This window comes from Monodon monoceros, unplaced genomic scaffold, assembly GCF_005190385.1.
Source record: "Monodon monoceros isolate NGI ecotype Baffin Bay Population unplaced genomic scaffold, NGI_Narwhal_1 Super_Scaffold_7, whole genome shotgun sequence".
Taxonomy (NCBI): Eukaryota; Metazoa; Chordata; class Mammalia; order Artiodactyla; family Monodontidae; genus Monodon; species Monodon monoceros.
The window spans coordinates 58,223,790-58,244,340 of record NW_021703784.1 but is presented as its reverse complement, the minus strand read 5'-3'; the positions used below and the strand labels follow the sequence as shown (position 1 = coordinate 58,244,340).

Sequence of the window (20,551 nt, the reverse complement as noted above, 5' to 3'; positions counted from 1 at the left end):
CCATACACAAAAATAAACTTAAAATGGATTAAAGACCTAAATGTAAGGCCAGACACTATAAAACTCTTAGAGGAAAACATAGAACACTCTACGACATAAACCACAGCAAGATCCTTTTTGACCCACCTCTTAGAGAAATGGAAATAAAAACAAAAATAAACAAATGGGACCTAATGAAACTTAAAAGCTTTTGAACAGCAAAGGAAACCATAAACAAGACAAAAAGACAACCCTCAGAATGGGAGAAAATATTTGCCAATGAAGCAACTGACAAAAGATTAATCTCCAAAATTTACAAGCAGCTCATGTAGCTCAATATCAAAAAAACAAACAACCCAATCCAAAAATGGGCAGAAGACCTAAATAGACATTTCTCCAAAGAAGAAATACAGATTGCCAACAAACACATGAAAGAATGCTCAGCATCACTAATCATTAGAGAAATGCAAATCAAAACTACAATGAGGGGCTTCCCTGGTGGCGCAGTGGTTGAGAGTCCGCCTGCCGATGCAGGGGACACGGGTTCGTACCCCGGTCCGGGAAGATCCCACATGCCCCGGAGTGGCTGGGCCCGTGAGCCATGGCCGCTGAGCCTGTGCTTCGCAACGGGAGAGGCCACAACAGTGAGAGGCCCGCATACCACAAAAAAAAAAAAACTACAATGAGGTATCCCCTCACACCAGTCAGAATGGCCATCATCAAAAAATCTAAAAACAATAAATGCTGGAGAGGGTGTGGAGAAAAGGGAACTCTCTTGCACTGTTGGTGGGAATGTAAATTGATACAGCCACTATGGAGAACAGTATGGAGGTTCCTTAAAAAACTAAAATAGAACTACCATACGACCCAGCAATCCCACTACTGGGCATATACCCTGAGAAAACCATAATTCAAAAATAGTCATGTACCACAATGTTCATTGCAGCTCTACTTACAATAGCCAGGTCATGGAAGCAACCTAAGTGTCCATCATCGGATGAATGGATAAAGAAGATGTGGCACATATATACAATGGACTATTACTCAGCCATGAAAAGAAACGAAATTGAGTTATTTGTAGTGAGGTGGATGGACCTAGAGTCTGTCATACAGAGTGAAGTAAGTCAGAAAGAGAAAAACAAATACCGTATGCTAACACATATATATGGAATCTAAAAAAAAAAAAAAAAAATTGGTTCTGAAGAACCTAGGGGCAGGACAGGAATAAAGACACAGACGTGGAGAATGGACATGAGGACACGGGGAGGGGGAAGGGTAAGCTGGGATGAAGTGAGAGAGTAGCATGGACACATATACACTACCAAACGTAAAATAGATAGCTAGTGGGAAGCAGCCACATAGCACAGGGAGATCAGCTCCGTGCTTTGTGACCACCTAGAGGGGTGGGATAGGGAGGGTGGGAGGGAGATGCAAGAGGGAAGAGATATGGGGATATATGTATATGTATAGCTGATTCACTTTGTTATACAGCAGAAACTAATACACCATTGTAAAGCAATTATACTCCAATAAATATGTTAAAAAATAAATAAATATAAATAAATAAAGGCTGTGTTTTCCCTGCGGCCCAATACCGCCCGTGATGTTTAAGCAAAGGGAGAATACTGAGGCTCAGACTGGGATGGCTGTGGGATGGCGAAGATGCGGGCTGCATCTCCTGCTTTGTGGGGCCACCTGGAGCAGCCTAAGGCTTGGCACCCCTCTCACCAGGAGGGGAGAGCTTGCTTGGCACAAAGCACCCGGCCTAGACAGATGTGTTCGGTCCCTAACTGAGGGCACAGCTGACAGATGAAAGGGAGCCTGAAGAATTCAGTAATGATGACAGAGCTGGGAGGACAGTTACCATCCACTGGCCCTGTCCCCTCACACCTTTAAGCCCCAGTCTCTTGCAGATCCTGACCTGGCATCTCTGTACCCTCCAATCCCCCAAGTTGGGCCTGAGCGTGGGTGCTACCTTACAGAATTTGAATAATTCAGGTCCCAGTGACCTGAGGTGTCAGTTTCAGTTGCTCTGTTCCCATGGACACAGGTGTCCCAACTCTGTAATTAAGCTAATGAAAGGGAAAGGGGGCACGGCCTGCTGTCCTGTGCCTCAGAAGGCTCAGGGCTGATGGAGTCCCTGTCCCTGTCTTGCTGAGAATGTGCCAGGCTCCCCCAGAGTCAGGTGTGGGGAAGGGCTTGAGGAAGTCAACGGGGCTGAAATAGAGGCAGGAGAAAGGAAGAGAGGAAGACCAGAGTCAGGGAGGCAGAGACCAAGAAAGAGTTACAGAGGGACGGCTAGAAGGAAATCGAGACAGAGAGGCTGAGTGAGAGGTAAAGGGGGTGGGGGGCGAAGAACAGGGCAGAGGCAGAGGCCAGAAGAGAAGGAGAAACAGTAGATGCCAAGGCCCAAGGCCTAAAATCCCAGGGCAGGTACAAATAGCAGGGTCAAGGAACTGGAAGGGCTGCAGGACTCCCTGCAGGGTAGTTGGACTCAACAGAGATCCCAGTCTTCCTTCTGACCTGCAGGGACTGTCCACACCATCCTTGCCAGCAGGGCCTGATGCTGCTGTAGGTCAGGCCAGGAGGCTCCTGTCCAGAGACCTGCCCTTCCTCTGGCTGCGGCAAGGCCATGGGGCCCGGCAGCCACCGCCTCAGCCTCAGCATCTCTGTCTCCAGTCTGGGCCTTCTGCTTCTGCTCCCACTCCTGCCAGGTATGCTCAGTAAACCAGCCCTGGCCTCTCTGGGCGTTGCTGCTGTTCCCATGCTCCCCAAACCTCTCTCCACGTGCCCTCTCTTCATTTCTGTGCTGGGAGCAAGCACTATCTGGGGAGTGTGGAGGAGGGGGAGCTGAAGAGGGCAAGAGGGGGCTTGCCTGACTGGGGCGGGAGCAGTTGATGGGGCAGCTCCCAGGGATAGGGCTGGGGAAGCCAGGGGGACCAGAGCGCGAAGGGTGAGTTTGGGCTTTATCTAGCAGGGCTGGGGAGCCATTGAATGGGTTTAAGCAGCTACTGGTCTAGTCAGATTCATTTGTTTAAAAGCTTGATCTCTCGGAAGTGTGGCAGGTGGTTGAAGAGGTGAGCCCGAGGGGGGAGAGCAGGGAGGAGGCGGCTGCTGCCGTGGTCCATATGCAGGGAGGATGGGCCCGAGCTGGAGAGGTGATGAAGCGTTCAAGAGCATTCAGCAGTATGACTGACAGGATGCGGGCACAGAGTGGTCTGCAAAGAGGAGGGGCAGAAGGGAGAGACAAATTACCAGATTTCCAGCTGAGGTCACCGGGGAGTGCTGTTTGCTGAGATGGGGAACACAGGACCAGGAACAGGTTTCAGAACATGGAGGGAGGAGGGTCTTCCCTGGTGGTCTAGCAGTTAAGACTCCGCGCTCCCAATGCAGGGGGCCCGGGTTCGATCCCTGATCAGGGAACTAGATCCCACAGGCCGCAACTAAGAGCCCACGTGCCACAACTAAGAGCCTGCATACCGCAACTAAAGATTCCGCACGCCACAAGTGAAATGATCCCGCACGCCACAACGAAGATCCCGTGTGCTGCAACTAAGACCCAGCACAGCCAAATAAATAATAAATTTTTTAAAAAAGAAAAAAAGAAAACAAGAACGTGGTGGGAGGAAAGAAGTTCATATTTTGGCCCTACACAGTTTAAAGTGCCTACAGGACATTTAGGACATTCAGGTCTGGAGCTCAGGAGAAAAATCTGGGCTGAAGAAAAAAGGAGACAAGGGCAAAGGACAAGATTCTGGGGAACAATACCTAAATCAAGGACTGAGAAAAAAAAAAAGGACTGAGGACAATTGGATGTGTCACAAAACCCGGGGAAGAGTGTGTTTTCAGGAAGGAGGGGCCCATAGTGTCAGAAGCTTTGAAGACATCAACTGAAGTGCAGCTAGAGAAGCAGAGACAGGCTGGAGGGACTGGAAGAGGCAGGGCAACAGGGTTCTGGATGCCTGGTTGAGAACTGGGACTCTTGCCATCTGTTTGGGCCCCTCCAGCATTTGTTCTTTTGTTTGTTTTGTTGTGGCCACATCACACGCCATGCAGGATCTTAGTTCTCCAACCAGGAATTGAACCCGTGCCCCCTGCAGTGGAAGCGTGGAATCTTAACCACTGGACTGCCAGGGAATTCCCAGCCCCTCCAGCATTTGTGGTGGGGCAAGCAGAATCCAGGTCCTTGGGAAGGGAATGGTGGGGAAGAAACCCATCAGCCTTGCTTCAGAAGGTAGTACCTACTCACACTATGGCCTTCACCTTATCTATCCTTGGAGGCAGGCCAGGAAGGAACTAGAGCCACAGGTAGAGAGACAGAGAACAGGGACAGTTAGACAGCTGTGAGACAGTGGAGCAGCTGACAGGGCCTCAGTCTTGTGGAGGGTACAGGTTGTGAGCAGAGGCCCCTGGACTAGGGTCTCGGATGGACACCCTTTCTTACTGGTCCCCCAGACTGCTTCGGAGCTGAGGGCAGGCTGGCACACAGGCTGTTCCGAGACCTCTTTGCCAACTACACAAGTGCCCTGAGACCTGTGGCAGACACAGACCAGGCTCTGAACGTGACCCTGGAAGTGACGTTGTCCCAGATCATCGACATGGTGCGTTGGTTGTTGTACAGTCGTGGAGTGTGCTGGTGACAGTGTCAAGGAATGGGGGAATGGGAGACTGGGATTAATCTCCAATCAATTCTTTCCTGTAAACATTAACATTAGCAACAATAACAGCTACCAACTGTTGGATCCTAACTGTTGGGTGCCCACAGTGTGCCCAATGCTTTGCACACTTGAATCCATGCCTAGCACAGATTACCACCCATGTAACTTCTGAGGAAACTCAGGCCCAGAGAAGAGAAGGACCTGCCAAGGTCACATAGCAAGGCTGGGTGGGAACTGAACTGTATGGGCAAGTCAGGTTTGCGGGTGCTGACCAGAGCTCTGTAGGTGAGTGTGCACACACAGGGAAGGGTATGTGCAGACGTCTGTCCACATCTATGCCCACTCTCTGCCCCCAACTAGGATGAGCGGAACCAGGTGCTGACCCTGTACCTGTGGATCCGACAGGAGTGGACAGATGCCTACCTACGATGGGACCCTGACGCCTATGGTGGCCTGGATGCCATCCGCATCCCCAGCAGTCTCGTGTGGCGACCGGACATCATACTCTATAACAAGTACTTCCTACCTGGGCCCCTTCCCTCTCCTACCCCTCCCTAGAGTTGCCCTTGGCTCTGGTGATGCACTTGTCCCCCATCCTCCACATCGAACCCGGCTCCTGTGGTGCCCTAGAAGCTTTCCCCTAGGACCCTTCTATGCTGCCAGGAAGGTGTTGGGAATTGTGGCTGCATGGTGCAGTAGGGCTTCCTGACCACACACACACACACACACACACACACACACACAACGGCTCATGGCAAGGGCCTGCTGGAGGGACCTCACAGCCCCTTGACGGCACCTCCACTTTAGGCTGTCTCAAGCCAACCCAGGCTGAGTGTCTCCTAGGAATCCTCCGTGTGGTCCAGGGCCAATTCTGTATCTCTCGCAGAGCGGGTTCTGGGACACAAGTGCCTCTTTATGGCACTCTCCACCCTTTTCTCAGGGCACCCCAGGGCCTGCCTAGGGATTTCCTTCAGGGCTTAGCCCTCTGTAGTCCTTTATGCCGCCTAAGCCAGTTCTGTGCTTCCCAGACAACACATAGCTCCGCGTATTTTCCTCAGGGCCCCTCTAGGAGCTTTGCAGATGACACTCAAGGAAAGCCACCGTGCGCCCCGCGCCAACTTTAGAGCTAGGTCTGTGTCTCGTTCTGGGCCCTTCAGGCGCCGGCCCCGCTAGGCCTCCAAAGGCACAGAGGGCCCTCTCTACCGCTCCCTTTGCCCTCTGTGCCGCCCCCAGCGGGCCGGAAGCGCACCCCTTTCAAGGGGTAGCCATTACCTCCCAGGCCACGGCGCCTCAGGCAGCCCCACCCCCTGCCCGCAGGGCGGATGCGCAGGCGCCAGCCTCAGCCAGCACCAACGTGGTCCTGCGGCACGACGGCGCAGTGCGCTGGGACGCGCCGGCCATCACGCGCAGCTCGTGCCGCGTGGACGTGTCGGCCTTCCCATTCGACGCGCAGCGCTGCGGCCTGACGTTCGGCTCGTGGACGCACGGCGGGCACCAGCTGGACGTACAGGCGCGCGGCGCCGCCGCCAGCCTGGCCGACTTCGTGGAGAACGTGGAGTGGCGTGTGCTGGGCATGCCGGCCCGGCGGCGCGTGCTCACCTACGGCTGCTGCTCCGAGCCCTACCCGGACGTGACCTTCACGCTGCTGCTGCGCCGCCGCGCCGCCGCCTACGTGTGCAACCTGCTGCTGCCCTGCGTGCTCATCTCGCTGCTGGCGCCTCTCGCCTTCCACCTGCCCGCCGACTCGGGCGAGAAGGTGTCGCTCGGCGTCACCGTGCTGCTGGCGCTCACGGTCTTCCAGCTGCTCCTGGCTGAGAGCATGCCGCCGGCCGAGAGCGTGCCGCTCATCGGTGAGCTCTGAGGGCCCGGGGTGGCGGGGGAGGGGGCCGGAAGAGGACGCCCTCAACCCGGGTTTGAAGTGCGCGGGTGTCCGCAGGTGCAGGAGTGGGAGCCGGACCGGCCTGGGTCAGCGGAGCGGCCCCGCCGACCGTCTTGGGGTCCGGCCTCGTTCTGAGATTGAGGGGGAAGAGGTCGGCCCCTTCCAGGGAGAAGGGGCAGAGGAAAGAGTTGGTCTTTCCTCAAGGACTTGATGGAGGAAGGTCGACATCCCCAGTGTTATAATCACAGGCAAACCATACTAAGTACTCACTGCGTGTCAGGCGGTCTCCTAAATACTTGACGTTTATTAACTCAGGGAAGCAGCACCACACACCTATGAGGAAGGTTCTGTTATAACTTGCTTCAGATCATGCTGGTTCTATTTAAGAGCGTGACTTTCACGGGACTGTGGGTGAGTCCAGCCTCCAGCAGTGGGGGGAACAATTAGGGAGCAGGTAGCTTCTGAGAACCTGACGGGGGAATGCGGGAGAGGGAGCCCTTGGCCCTTACCTCCTTCCCGCTTCCATCCATTGGGCTTGGAGGGTCCTGCGAGCCTTATGGGGGAATGAGCTCATTCCTCCTTGTGCTCAGGCAGTTGGGGAGCTCAGGTCCCCTGAGTTCTTGTTTGGGGCCTCAGTTCCCTTTCCCTCTCTTGCAGGAAAGTACTACATGGCCACCATGACCATGGTCACCTTCTCCACAGCGCTCACCATCCTTATCATGAACTTGCATTACTGTGGTCCCAGTGCCCGCCCAGTGCCAGCCTGGGCTCGGACCCTCCTGCTGGGACGCCTGGCGCGGGGCCTGTGTGTGCGGGAACGAGGGGAGCCCTGTGGGCAGTCTAGACCTCCTGAGTCATCCCCCAGCCCCCAGCCTCCTGACAGAGAAGCTGGCCCACCAGCAGGCCCTTGCCATGAGCCTCGGTGTCTGTGCCATCAGGAAGCCCTGCTGCGCCATGTAGCCACCATCACCAACACCTTCCACAGACACAGGGCTGCCCAGCGCTGCCATGAGGAGTGGAAGCGCCTGGCCCGTGTCATGGACCGTTTCTTCCTGGGCATCTTCTTCTCCATGGCTCTGGTGATGAGCCTTCTCGTGCTGGTGCAGGCCCTGTGAGTCCCAGGGGTCTGCGGCAGCCACAGCACCTCCAGACGGGGATGGAATGGCCAGGCCAGGTGGTGGTTGGCCCTCAGGCCACTCAGTCTCTCTCCACTGGCCCTCAGAGCCTGGGACATCCTCTCTTCAGCGCTACTTACTTCACACACCAGAGGGAGTACTCATTGTCTCTGTACCCTAACCTCTAAGGGAAATCCAGAGCTTTCCGCTCCCCTGATTCCTGCAGAGGAGGGACTCTAAGAAGGGTCAAGATCAAAGGGCAGTCCTGGAGGGACAGAACTGAACTCCGATGCTGAGTGTAAGTGCTGTCGGCGAGGAGAGTGCAGGTAGTACAAACAGAACTGCCACACTTCCTGTCTTCTCTTCCTTCCTCTGTGGCTGCTGTTACAGGGACTTGGTCTTGCCTGTCCCTACCTGGGGGCTCAGGGATGGCAACTGGGAATTCAGGATTCCTGGTCCAGTTTCCAGAGCAGGAGGCCACACAAGGATTTGGCCCCAAAGCCCCGACGGATAATAAAGTGTGTGCCTATCACTTCCTCCATGTCCTCTCTTATCCTTAGGGCCCATGGTGGTGGAACTTGGGGACCAGCCTCTTAGGGACCTTAGGACTCATGCATCAGAGCAGAAATTACATCTTTGCTGACAAGAAAATGAGATCCAGTCTACCCTGTTCCCACACAGTGACATCCGGAGAGCTTGAAGGTGCCCAAGGTAGGGGCAGTACAGGAACCAGCATTCACAAGGTATTTGTTCCTTTCTGACTTCCACACATCTTCTGGCACCACCTCTGTGCCTCGGACGCCGTCCCTGCCCTCGTAAGCTCACAGTTGGACTTGGGAGACCATGGCCCTTTGGGAGCACAGAGGCAGGGCCCCTAACCCAGCAGGGTGGAGAGGCCAGAGAAGGCTTCCTGGAGGAGCGAATAGGAGCAGTCCAGGTGTACATGGGAAGCATTTGAGTAGTATCAGCAAATACCATGGCCAAGTACTGTTCTCCCCAATTGCCCCACCTCCAAACGACTTTAATCTTCTATCTCCAAGTGAGTGGTTACCTGTCCTGCAGTCCCCCCACCTCTATTCACCGTCTTACTCCTAGACCCCTGGATGAGGCCCAGTCCCTACATTTTCCTCTTCCCGCTAGCAAGCCTGGCAGCTGCCAGAGAAAATCCCAGAGTTCCCTACAGATGGAATTACCGCAGATCTTGGCCACGCTTAAAGCATACATGTGGCTGACAGCCTCATGTTGGGCAGAGGTGACGGCAGAGCTGTTCCGTGGCTGATGGATTAGAGGAGTCCTGGACTCTCTGGAAAGGCTTCTCCAACAAGGAACCAGAGCAGCAGTAGAAGGGACCAGACTGCAGAAAGGGGGCCCTGACCCATGGCTGCAGGGAAAACAGAGGCACAGAGATTTAGGGGCAATGTGAGATACACAAAGAAACAAGATGAAAAGAGCAGAGTGAGCTGACTGATACACAAAATTAGGGAGGAAGGTGGAGATGAGACCAAGGAGAGCCCCAGTTCCCCTTCCAGAGGTCATTAGGTCTGTCCCCCAGTCTCCTACTGACACAGCTGAGGCACTGCAGGGTGGGATGAAAAGGGTTAGAGATCTGAGTGGGATCTGGTGATGCAGATCTTTGCTCCTCTGCTCAAACTCTGGTGGGAGAGTTGCTGGTGCACTGGGATGGGGAATGGGGAGGGGGGCGGGAATCCTAAACTCTCCCAGTGCTTGAAATTACGTTATCAGACCTCAAAGAGGCCGAGTTGGCATCTGGAGACCTGGCTGGTCTTGACTCTGCCACTAACTCACTCTCACCTGGAGCAAGTCACTTCTGTCTCCGAGTCTCACTTTACTATATAATGAGGATAATACTCCCTGTCCCACCTCCTTCCAGTCGATAGTTGTCCAGTAAGGATAAAATGAGATGGTATCTGAGGAGGTGGGGGCCAGCCTGGTACGGTGGTTCCAAGTTCAGCTCCAGGACCAGGCTGTTTGGACCGAACACTTTTCTAGTTCTGTGTGTGGGGCTGGTTGCATCATCTCTTTGTGCCTGCCTTCTCTCATCTGTGGAACAGGGGTGATGACATTACCTGCATCATTGGATCATGGTAAGGATTCATGGAACCCTGAGTGGTACTGTGTCATGGAGAAGGGTGGCTGGGGCTCCTTCCTATCTGCTGTTCTCAGAGCCCTGAGGGAGGAGGCGGGACCCGAGGGGGAGGGGTGGCTGTGATTTCTTCCCTGAGAATGGCCTGTTCCCGCCTAGAGAAGTGGTGGCTGAGGCAGGACCTGGCACAGCAGGTGTTCAAGGGAAGGGAAGAGTCATATAGCCAAAGGGAACCTGGGGACCGTCTAGTCCGATATGCCTACTATGCAGATAGGGAAACTGAGGCCCAGAGAGGGATGTTTGGTCACAGAGAGAGTTAGGGCAGAGCCTGGGCTAGAGCCCAGGTCTCCAGAAGCCAAGACCTGACCTTGATCTTGGGAGGTGGTCTGAGAGAGCTCTGAAGGCAGTAACAGACCGAGGGCTCTGCGGCAGGAGGAGGAGAAGGCCCAGGAGGACTTTGTGGAGCAGCCCTTCCCTCCGTCGCCTCAGTGCAGCCTGGAGCTCTCTGGGCTCTGGTCAGTGGGCTCCTGGGAAGGCGGGGACGGCCCCAGGCTGGGTGGCCATCTCCCACATACACATTCAGTGGGGAGGGTTAGCAACCTCCCACAGGTATCTGCTTAAGGGAGTCTACTTTTTTTGATTGAAAGGGGGTTGTTTTTATTTTACGGGGGATGTCCATCCAGGAGAGGGGCCCAGACCCAGGATAGCCAGCTCAGCCCCCAGCAGAGCCCCACAGATGCCCGCAGCCCTCACCTGAGTTATCCAGACGGCAGGGCCCTGACTTGCACTGCTTGTCTGTAGGGAAGAAACAGCAAAGAATCAAAGGCTCGGCAGCTCTCGGGATGGTAAGGGACTCCAGAGCCCCGTGGTCCATCCCTGACTTGCTCTAGGAGAAGCTGGTGTGTTTTCTCCTGATTCTGCTTCCTTACAGTGGGACCTCCCTTGCCTGGGTTTGACTTGACCCATGAATAGCAGGGCCAGAAAGGCGCCAGCCCTTGAAGCCAGGGTCATCTGGGCACTCCTCCTGCCCCCCCCCCGGCCTGTAACTTTGCCTCCATGCCACACCCGCCTCTCCCTCTCCCATGTCTTGTCCCAGCCAAGGAGGGGCTAGTTTGTGTGTCTCCTTCACCTTCCATCAACTCGTGCACGCTCGTGATGCTGTCCAAGGTGGTAACTGAAGCCGCGCTGGACCTTATCCCTTGAGGTGTGGTCCATGGGTCCAGCCAGCAGCCTGCCTCTAACTATTGATATGAAAAGTGGGCCTCACAGGCCCCTGGGCATCCCTCAACGAGGACCAGCAGCCCACAGCCCCTTCAGAGGCTAAGGACCTGGGCCCATCTTCATGATTACTCCTCTGGATGGTCCAGGGAGGATGGACAGGAAAGCATCCGAGACCTGCCAGAGCCCAAGCTGGAATTTAGGGGTAATGCACCTGACTGCTGGCTCACCACCCCACCCCACCCCCGCTAGCACACATGACGGCACAGGGGTTCTGTTCAGTCAAATAAACACACTCCTCTCAGAAAACTGGGGTGGGCCGCTTACTCATTGCTGGCAGCAGCTTCCAGCTGGGAGGAAAGCCTGACACCACGTCTCTTTGGCCCTCAGATGGCCAAAGACACCTGCGTTGGTCAGGAAACCCTCTTCAGCCTCCCCGCAGGCAAGTGGCCAGCTCTGGCTTAGACACCTCCAGGGTCGAGAAGCAAGCGTGCTACTTAAGAAGGTTACGTCTCTCCTTGGACGGAAGGGGTGGAGGGGCTGGGGGACAGGACTCGGTCCTTCTCACTGTTTCTAATATCTCTGTATGTATCTTCTGAAAACGGGACGGGCAAGGCCACCTTCCGCCCAGCTGCTGGCTGGCACGTGCCCTGCTCACCTTTGATGTACTCACAGTTGTACGTGCTGCACTGGCCCAGGGCCCGGAGGTAGATGCGGGTGGGGCCCTGGGCCGGTCTGCTGGCATTGATCACCTGGAAGGTCTCGAAGGGAGGGATCAGCACCTCCTCCTCCCCAGGGAAAAAGGAGTAGCCCTTGATAGGGGCCCCGAGGCAGGTCCAGATGCCAAAGAAGGTGTCTTCCCCAAACTGCTGGGCTGCAACATTCTGCAAGGATGCAGAGGCAAAGCCCCCCAGCCTGACGGTGGCCCCGGGCCCCACTGGCCGGAAGCGTAGGCCCTGCACCCCTCGGAACACCTGGCGGCACTGGGGTGGACGCTGGCCCCTGCCCAGCAGCTGCAGGGCCTCAGTCAGCAGGAAGTGGAGTGTCTTGAAGGAGAAGTGGTGGAGGTAGTGGAGCCGGGAGCGGCCAGCCTCGCGCACGGCCGCATTGAATTCTTTGTGCAGGGGGCTGTTAGCCGTGTAGGCCAGGAGGGCCACCCCGTGCTCTTCTCGGAAGCCCGCGGGCGGGGACAGACGGGTAGGGCTGAGGCCCCACTTGGGCCCCCAGGCCTGGCGCTCCTGCCACTGGCTGCTTGCCTGAGCCCAGATATCGGCGTACACTTTGTTGGCCTGGAACTCCGTGCGGTTGAGATCCGGGAGAGCCGCCGCCATGGCTGCGGCACAGCCAGCATACTGGTCGTCAAAGGAGGCCAGGGCCATGTCCAGGGGCATTTCTCGAGAGAAGAGGTCTCGTCGTGTGATGGGGTGGCTCTGGGCCTGAGGCAGGGGGAGCAGCAAGGACTGAGAGATTAGGCCCTGGGAGAACGGGATCCCTGTTATCCAGCTTCCCCCTCCACTGAGCTGAGAAAGAGTAAGGGCCCCAGATACACCTGGAGGGGAAGGGGATTGGGAACTACTAGCTACAGATCCCCGAGACCAGGCTCTGGGGCTGTCCGATCTCCAAGCTCTGAGCGATCTCCAAGCGAAGCATCCGGCAGAGTTCAGAAGCCAGCAGCTAGGGGATGGGGTCAGCGGAGGATGACTGTACCTGAAGTGCTTCCATGAGGCCCATGGACACGAGCAGCAGAGACATCATGGCAGGGGTCTGCATGTTGGAGGTGACCTTGGGCAAGTTACTCTTTGGGTCTCAGTTTCCTCGTCTGGAAAATGGGAATCTGCACAGTTTAATAAATTGTGATGAATTGACACCTAGCCTGGGCCCCTTTGGGTGCTTGACACATAGTCACAACATAGAAATGGAGGCTCAGAAGAGAGAGGGGACCCTTCTTGCCAGAAGGAACATGGGAGACTTCCTGGAGGAGGTGACATGTGAACAGGGTCTTGTGGGACAAATAGGAGAATAAGGCTTCAGTCAGGGGAGGTAGGACAGAAAAGATTGGAGTTGAGGGTGGGAAAGGAGTTTGGGACAGCAGGAATGGGAAGAGCAATGGTATTAGAGGTAGGGACTCGGGATGTAAAGAGTGAAAGACGTTCTGGCTAGTGTGGCAGTTGCAGTGTTGGAAAGCCTGGGGCCAGTCCTGAAGAAGCTTGACTGCCACAGTGAGAGGTCCAGGCTTCCCCTCAGGGGGACATGAGGCTGGAACAGGGCAGATCCAGGAGTGGTCAGCTGGTGGGGCCACAGCAGGACTCCAGGGTCAGGCTTAGAGCAGGGCTTGGGGATCCAGAGGGTCCTCCTCTGTCCCTGCAATCCTGCTGCCAACTGAACCCTCACCCTAAGCCCTCAGCTGATGCCAGGCAGGGACCCCCAGGTGGTGCGGGAAGAGGGGCTGGGTGGGGGAGAGTACAGAGGGTACTGCTTCCCCCAGGGAAGCCTCCTGCATCCTCTGGGTGGGCACGCTGAGGGCCCAAAGTGGCTCCAAGAAGGTGTCCCAGCTTTGGGTCAAGATTGGAACAGACAGTTTCTAAGTTGGTGCTGCTTCTTTTTTTATTTTACTACCAAGTAATGCATGCTTATTGTGTATGAATGAATCACAAAGCCCAAGTCCCCCTTTTCTTGCTTTCCCTCCATGTCCCCCTTCTCGCTGTTACCCATGCCTGATGTTTCCATGGTAATGTACCTTCAAGACCTTTTCTCATGCACACACAAGTAATATATTTAAATATACATACACACATAGTTTTCTGTATACAGCCTGTTTTGGGGTTTTTTTATTGTCACTATTTTCAAAAAGAAAAAGGAAGTGTGCTTACACATACATGTTCTACAGCCTTTTCCCAGGTAACAATGTACCATGGACTTCCTTCCATGTCACACATGCATATCTACCTTGTTCATTATGATGGCAGCATGGAATTTCATATATAGTTAATCCATAATTTATTTAACCATTTCCTTATTGAGGGACACTTAGGGTTTTTTCCCTAATTTTTTGTTATTACACATGATATTGCAGTGAACATCCATGTATATAAATCTTTGTCCTCTTGTCTGCATATTTTTATAGGAAAGATATCAGGAAGATGATATTTAAAGGATCTGAATAGTATTCATTTAGATAGCCACTGCGCCACTGCCAGGTTACCATCCAAAAGGTCCCACTTCACCCTCCCACCAACAATGGACAAAAGTGCCCTTTTCTCCATGTCTTTGCCAACACTGGGCATTATTAATCTCTCTTAATTTTCATTTAACTGGTGGTACAAATGGTATCTAGTTTTTAATTTACGTCTCTGGTCACTTAACAGGATCAATCATAACTGTAATTTTTTTTTTTTTTTTTTTGGCTGCGATGCGTGGCAGGTGGCATCTCAGTGCCCCAGCCTGGGATCGAACCTGGGCCCTCGGCAGTGAAAGCTGGAGTCCTAACCACTGGATTGCCAGGAAATCCCCATAATTTTAATTTTTTAAAGTTTTAACTTAATAAAAGGTAGTACATTTTCATTATTCAAAATTTATAGTCCACGAAGCATGCAGTGAAACGTCTTTCTCTCACTGATCCCCCAGCCCCAACCTGCTCTCCCCAGAGCTAACCAATGTTCCCATTTCCTGTATATCCTTCCAGAGATACTCTAGACGCATACCAGCAACTTCTCGGGTATTTCTCTTTTCCTTCTTTTATACAGACTGTAATACAGTTAGTGGTTTTTTATCTTTAGAAGTCTGATGAAACCTGAAAGTGCTCCTCAGAAAATGGATATATGCACCTTCACACAGACGTTACACAAATTTCAGTATGGTTATTCATCTGCCCCAGTCTCACTCAGGTTAAGCATCCTTGCTCCCGAATCTCCTCTGGCTTCTGGTGGGGCCTAAGTTTTGATAGTTCAGTGACCCTAAGACACTGGGATGTTATGTGGCTATAATTTTGTGAGTCTCCAAATCTAAGATCCTCTAATTGCCAGTATACAGTTTAAATTGAGGTGTGAGTTTCTCTGGGCAATGGAGTTAGCATCCAGCAGAGTTTATCAAATTCAGCATGTCCCAAACTGAACTTATCTTCCCTCCCTCGAAACCTGCTTACTCATTTATTCAGAAAATTCTTGAGCATCTGTAATGTGTCAGGCACTGAGGATAAAATTATGAACAGAAACAACAAAACCCACATCCCTGCTTCTTTAAGCTCTTTTAAGGTGGAGATGGAGTTGGAGTGAGGAATTTCAAGTAGCATGTTACAAGAACCCAAAGAGCCTGATGGAAACACATTTGTACAAGGAGTGGGTTTAAGTGAGGGGCTGACCAGAGGAGATTCGGAGCAGGTAGAATTAAAAATGGCATCACAGGGCTTCCCTGGTGGTGCAGTGGTTGAGAGTCAGCCTGCCAATGCAGGGGACACGGGTTTGTGCCCCGGTCCGGAAAGATCCCACATGCCGCGGAGTGGCTGGGCCCGTGAGCCATGGCCGCTGAGCCTGCGCACCCGGAGCCTGTGCTCCACAACGGGAGAGGCCACAACAGTGAGAGGCCCGCGTACTGCAAAAAAAAAAAAAAAGGCATCACAGTGGGGTGTAAACCTGAGATACCGCTCCCTAATTCCAGGATAGAATGCTAATGGGCAGAGAATTCAGCAGCAAAAAACTACTTGAACTCTTGTGGAATCCACCAGAAAAGCCTGAGCTTCTATAATCTTCTCTTTGTGGAGAAATTAGTCCATGGGTTCAAGTGGGGCTTTCCTCACTCTGTAACCCCATGAGGGGAATACATGACCCCAAACTGGTGCTCTAATGCCCTGGCCATTGTGATTGGCTCACGGATGGACACATAACCCAAGCAAGACTACTCAGAGTCTTTCCTGAGATTTGATAGATGGGTGTTGTGTAAAAGAGAGTGTGCCAGACACTGTTGATTCCCCAGCCCGTATCCCCTCAGCTCATCTTGAAGTTCAACACAGGTGCAATGGATAGTCCTCAAGCATCTGACAGCTTCCCACTCTTAGTGTTCTGTATATTTCTGTGTCCAAGGCTTTCTCCATCACCCTGGGAGCTTGCTCAGGGCAACCCCAAAGTGCAGGAGATTTAATGTTCCCAAGGACAGCTGTCACCCAGTGAGGGTAGTCAGATTCTCTATTCCACAGAGGGTCCCCGATGGGACATAGTTGACCACAGTGGTCGCACAATTTTTGCGGGGGAGCTTTTCTCTCTTCTTCAACTCACTTTGCCACTCCTTCACTGGTACTTCCTGGGATCACCTTTCAGATAAGCTGACTACACCCAATCCTTGTCTCGGGGTCGGCTTTTGGGGGAACCCAAACCAAGAGAGAGGTCTTCTCTTTGGGTCAGAAACCATCAGAACATGGCCCAGAACTGTTCCTTCAGCCTGGACCCAGTGGAGCAGACCTGGGCCCAGCCCACAACAGGGAGGTGCCCAGCTGAGGCAGACTGGCAGCCTGAAGCAGAGCTGCCCATCCAAGCTCACTTTAGCCAATCTACAGTCAACATGAAGACCCAGGAGTATGAGAATAAATGTTTGCATGCCACTGAGATTTTGTGGCACACAGCAAAATGGTCATGCAGTGAAAACATGAGGCAAACTATGTCTGTCACTGTCTCTCCACTATCCTGTTTCTGTCCCCGTCTCTGCCCTGCAGAAACACAGCAATAAAAGGTACCAGAGGCTTGTGATAGGGCAGGAGAACTGTGAAGTCAGACATTGAATCATGTGGCCAGACTAAGGTATTGGCAGTGAAGGTGGACACAGCATTACTAGGTAGAATTTACTAGACTTGGTGTCTGATGGGATTTAGGGGATGAGACAGGGGAAATCAAGGCTCACAACTCTGGTTCCCATGCTCGGGGTTGGAAATACAGAGGAGAAACAGAGGAAACTTTAAAAGCTCATCCCAGCACATAGTAGGTGCTCAATTAAAGAAATGTATTGAATAAATGATCAGGTTAGGAGGGGAACTGGTGAGTTCAGTTTGGCACATGTGGACACTCTAGGGGCAGACATCCAAGATGGAGCAGAATGGACAATAAAAGACATTTGAGAGTCATAGGTGTATTGAGGTCAGGGAAGAGATAAGGTCCCCAGGGAAAGAGGCAGGGAGGGTTGAGGAAAAAAGAGAGCAGCTTGAAGCCAAGGCACAGGCAGAGCAAGACACTTCCTTGGGTTTCTAGGGACTCTTCACTTCTGGCCTTTGGGTCCCGTTAGATACCCTGGGATCCTTGTGATTAATTCCTCTTTGGGCTTCATCCAGCTCAGGGTGGTTCCCGTGAACTTGCCAACAGAAGAGTCTCGCGTAATCTACCATCCTTATTATTCATCCAGTCACCCAAGATGGTTACTTGGGTTTCCATTCATTCAGCCATTCATCAAACACTAAATTAGTTGTCAACTAGTGCTGGGCACAGTATGGGTCCAACCTCGATGCTCCTTCCCTTTCCCCATCCCCACATGCCTTGCCATGGCTCAGGTCAGCCCCTGCCTTCTCCCTGATCTCCCTACCTCCGCTGTCACCCCTGCTAATCCACACTGCTGCTGCTCCTCGGAGTAGGGAGAACAATGTTTCTAAAGCACAGTTGGTCATGTTCCTTACCTGCTTGAAAACCCTCTGTGGCAAACCTGACTGGAAGAAATATCTCAAAATGCAGAGATGACAATTATGAGGCAAGGGATGAGAAGACATCCAGAAAGAAAGAAAAAAAAAAAAAAGCAAGAGATCAAAACAAAACTTACCTCCTTTCCCTCAGGACAGAATCCAACCTCCAGGCACTGGCATTTGAAGTGCTCTGTGACCTTGCCTGCCATAACCTCTTCAGCCTCGTGCCCCACCACCCCTGCTTGACTTCTACAGTACAGACCAAAGTTCCAGGTGAGGCGCTGCTGCTTCCCTCCATGTGCTGGGGATGCCCTTTTCCAACCCACTCTTCAAGGCTTCGCTCAGGAGCCACCTCCTCCAGGAAGCCCTCTGACTCCTCTGGCTTCCTAAATCATCCTGTGCTTTCCCCTGTCACTGTCCTAATCGTACTGTGCTGCCCTTCAACGTCTGCCTCCCCCTGGCCTGTGAATTCCCTAAGGACAGGGACCAGGTATGACCCATTCTGTGTCCCCAGAGCTCAGCCCAAGGCCAGGCACAAGTGAGCCCTCCTGGAATATTTGCTGCAAGTCTGAGAGGCTTTCTGGGTGCAGCCAACAATGTAGAGCACTGCAGAACAGGTGCATTGGTGACTTAGTGACCAGTTTTGCAGGGAATGGTGTGGAGGCCAAAGTGGTGGGGAGGGCCTGGGAGGCCAGGAAGTGGAGGCACTGGGCAACTCCTTTTCCTATCCCAGCTGCCCTTCTGTCCTTCCTCTCATCCTGCTCAGGGCACTTCTTGTCAGTTTCCCCTCATCCAGACCCTTGATGAACATTCCCTACTGGGGATGTGACTCCAAATCCCTCCCCAGAAATCCCCAAATTTCCCAATGGCCTCAAACCTCCCTAGGTATCCCAAACCTCTCCATCAGAGGTGCAATGGTCTGAATATTTGTGTCTCCCCAAAATTCATATGTTGAAACCCTAATGCCTGATGTGATGGTATTAGAAGAGGGGGGGGCTTTGGGAGATAATTAGTTCATTAGTTCATGAACCCTCATGACTGGGATTGCTGTTCTTACAAAAGACACCCCACGGACTTCCCTAGCACCTTCTACCATGTGAGAACACAGTGGGAAGGTACTGGCTATGAATCAGGAAAAGGGCCCTCATCTGACCAGGCTGGCACGCTGATCTCAGACTTTCAGCCTCCAGAACTATGAGAAATGTTTGTTTGTTGTTGATGTTACCCAGTCTGTGGTATTTTGTTACAGCAGTCTAAACAGACTAAGATATAAAGTTCCCTGAAACTCTTCCAATGATTCCTGCGACTCTCCCATTAATACCTCAAATTTCCCCTTTAAAAAAACCGCTTTTCATGCCCAGTGCCCAGGAACAAGTGGTGTGCCCCTTACCTAGACTTTCTCCGGGATGGGGAAGCTGGTACTGGTCTCCAGCGATGGCCACCAGGGGAGGGGAAGGGCAGATTTCTCTTTTATACCGTCAGTCCCCCACCCCTTGTACCTCTCCCACACAGCTGCTCAGAAATGTGACACTCCCCCATCTATTTCTGGACTAGCCTCTGCCCAGTCTGCTCTGGGCCAGAGCACGTCCCATGAAAAGGGAACCCCTGAAGCCAGAGGGAAATCAAGGATCCAGGCTAGAACAGCTGCCTCCCCACTGGGTTTGGTCCAGCATTCAGTACCCCTGGCCTCAGGGAGTATCTCCTTATTTTTCCTTTCATGTGAGCATGGAGACTCACCTAAGGTGCAAGGCGAGATTCCCAAAAAGCCTGGGTCCCAACTCTAGCACTCCTTGGCCATGTGATTTTGGAGGACTTTTGCTTCACTCAAGACCCCTGTTCAGTGACTAGGTTTGACTCCATCTCTTGGGGTCTTTCTTGGGGTTCCAGGTCTCGGGATGGGAGAAGCAATTCCCCAAAGCCAGAGGGTAGAGAGAAGACAAAGCCATGATACCAGAGGTTCAGGCTGCCAGAAAGCTCTTCCCAGAGCTGCTGATTCCTCAGCTGGCCCCTTCTCCCATTACCTCCCAGTGGGCATCTAAGACTCAGAGCCAGGTTATTTATAGGCAAGCCCAGGGAGGTGAGGGGGAAAGGCTAGTGTTGATAAACATGGGGTCACCTGAGTCTGCGAGGTCAAGGGAGAGAGGGTCTAGGGAGGGGCGGGGCTGGACCCTGAGGTTGTGAGAGAGAGAGCTCTGCATCTGGGCCAGGCTTGCTGAAGGGAAGGGGCATAAAAAGAAGGGAGTGGGGTGGGGGCCGCTAAGATGCTGGACCACACGTGACCCACGTGTTCGCCATATGCAAATTGTATGCAAATGAACGAGCGCGCAAGTGGTGACCTCTCGGCTGGCTGGACCCTCTTGGTCTCTTCGGCCTAGTTGTCTGGAGCTCGGGCCGTGGCGGTCAGGGGTCGCCCGAGGGAGAGACCACGTCTCGTAATTCCCCTCCTCTAGCACTGGTTTTGCTCGGAGAAAAGGGTCCTGGAGAAAGACCTCAGAGTCTTTGGGAAGGAGAGTTAAGTACGACCCTCAGCCCCGCCCCCCGAACCCCAGTGTTTGTCGTTGGGGAAGAGAGGTGTCGGGTTACCGCCAGTGGCACTATAATTAGCCGCGGGACTTCATTGATCCGCGGGACTCCGGGGACAGGGGGCAGCGCGGCGCCTCCGCAGACTTCAGTCCCCGCCGCCAGGAACCTTCAGTGCCCCTTCCCGCTCTCCGCCTCCGCCACCTCCAGGTAGGTCCCCGGCTTCCCGTCCCCTCCCTTCTCCAAGCGGAGCCAAATTACCGCTCTCCCTTTAGCATTCCTGAGCAGAAGGCGCTGAGCACCCGGGCAGCTGGGAGGTGGGGGAACTGAGACTGGGGTTGTGCTGGGGTGGAGGCGGGGGGTGGGGGGTGGGGTGGGGTGGGTGGAGGATAAAATCCAAGACCCGCCCACACACTTAGGGCTGCT

The 20,551-nt window shown here is 53.4% G+C and overlaps 2 protein-coding genes across 2 annotated transcripts; one reads left to right on the top strand and one right to left on the bottom strand.

Annotated features, from left to right (window-relative positions):
• Positions 1 to 4,440: 4,440 nt before the first annotated feature.
• CHRNA10 (cholinergic receptor nicotinic alpha 10 subunit) lies at positions 4,441 to 7,631 on the top strand. Its single transcript, XM_029208722.1, has 4 exons — positions 4,441 to 4,580; positions 4,998 to 5,152; positions 5,955 to 6,487; positions 7,174 to 7,631. Exons 1-4 carry the CDS (start codon positions 4,578 to 4,580, stop codon positions 7,629 to 7,631), a joined length of 1,149 nt encoding a protein of 382 aa, XP_029064555.1. The 5' UTR covers positions 4,441 to 4,577.
• Positions 7,632 to 8,697: 1,066 nt separating this feature from the next.
• ART1 (ADP-ribosyltransferase 1) lies at positions 8,698 to 19,045 on the bottom strand. The gene is made up of 5 exons (XM_029208723.1): positions 18,996 to 19,045; positions 12,661 to 12,772; positions 11,612 to 12,389; positions 10,489 to 10,530; positions 8,698 to 9,012 (listed from the first exon to the last, which is right to left on the bottom strand). The coding sequence occupies exons 2-5, from the start codon at positions 12,721 to 12,723 to the stop codon at positions 8,915 to 8,917; spliced, it is 981 nt and encodes a 326-aa protein (XP_029064556.1). The 5' UTR covers positions 12,724 to 12,772; positions 18,996 to 19,045; the 3' UTR covers positions 8,698 to 8,914.
• Positions 19,046 to 20,551: the final 1,506 nt, after the last annotated feature.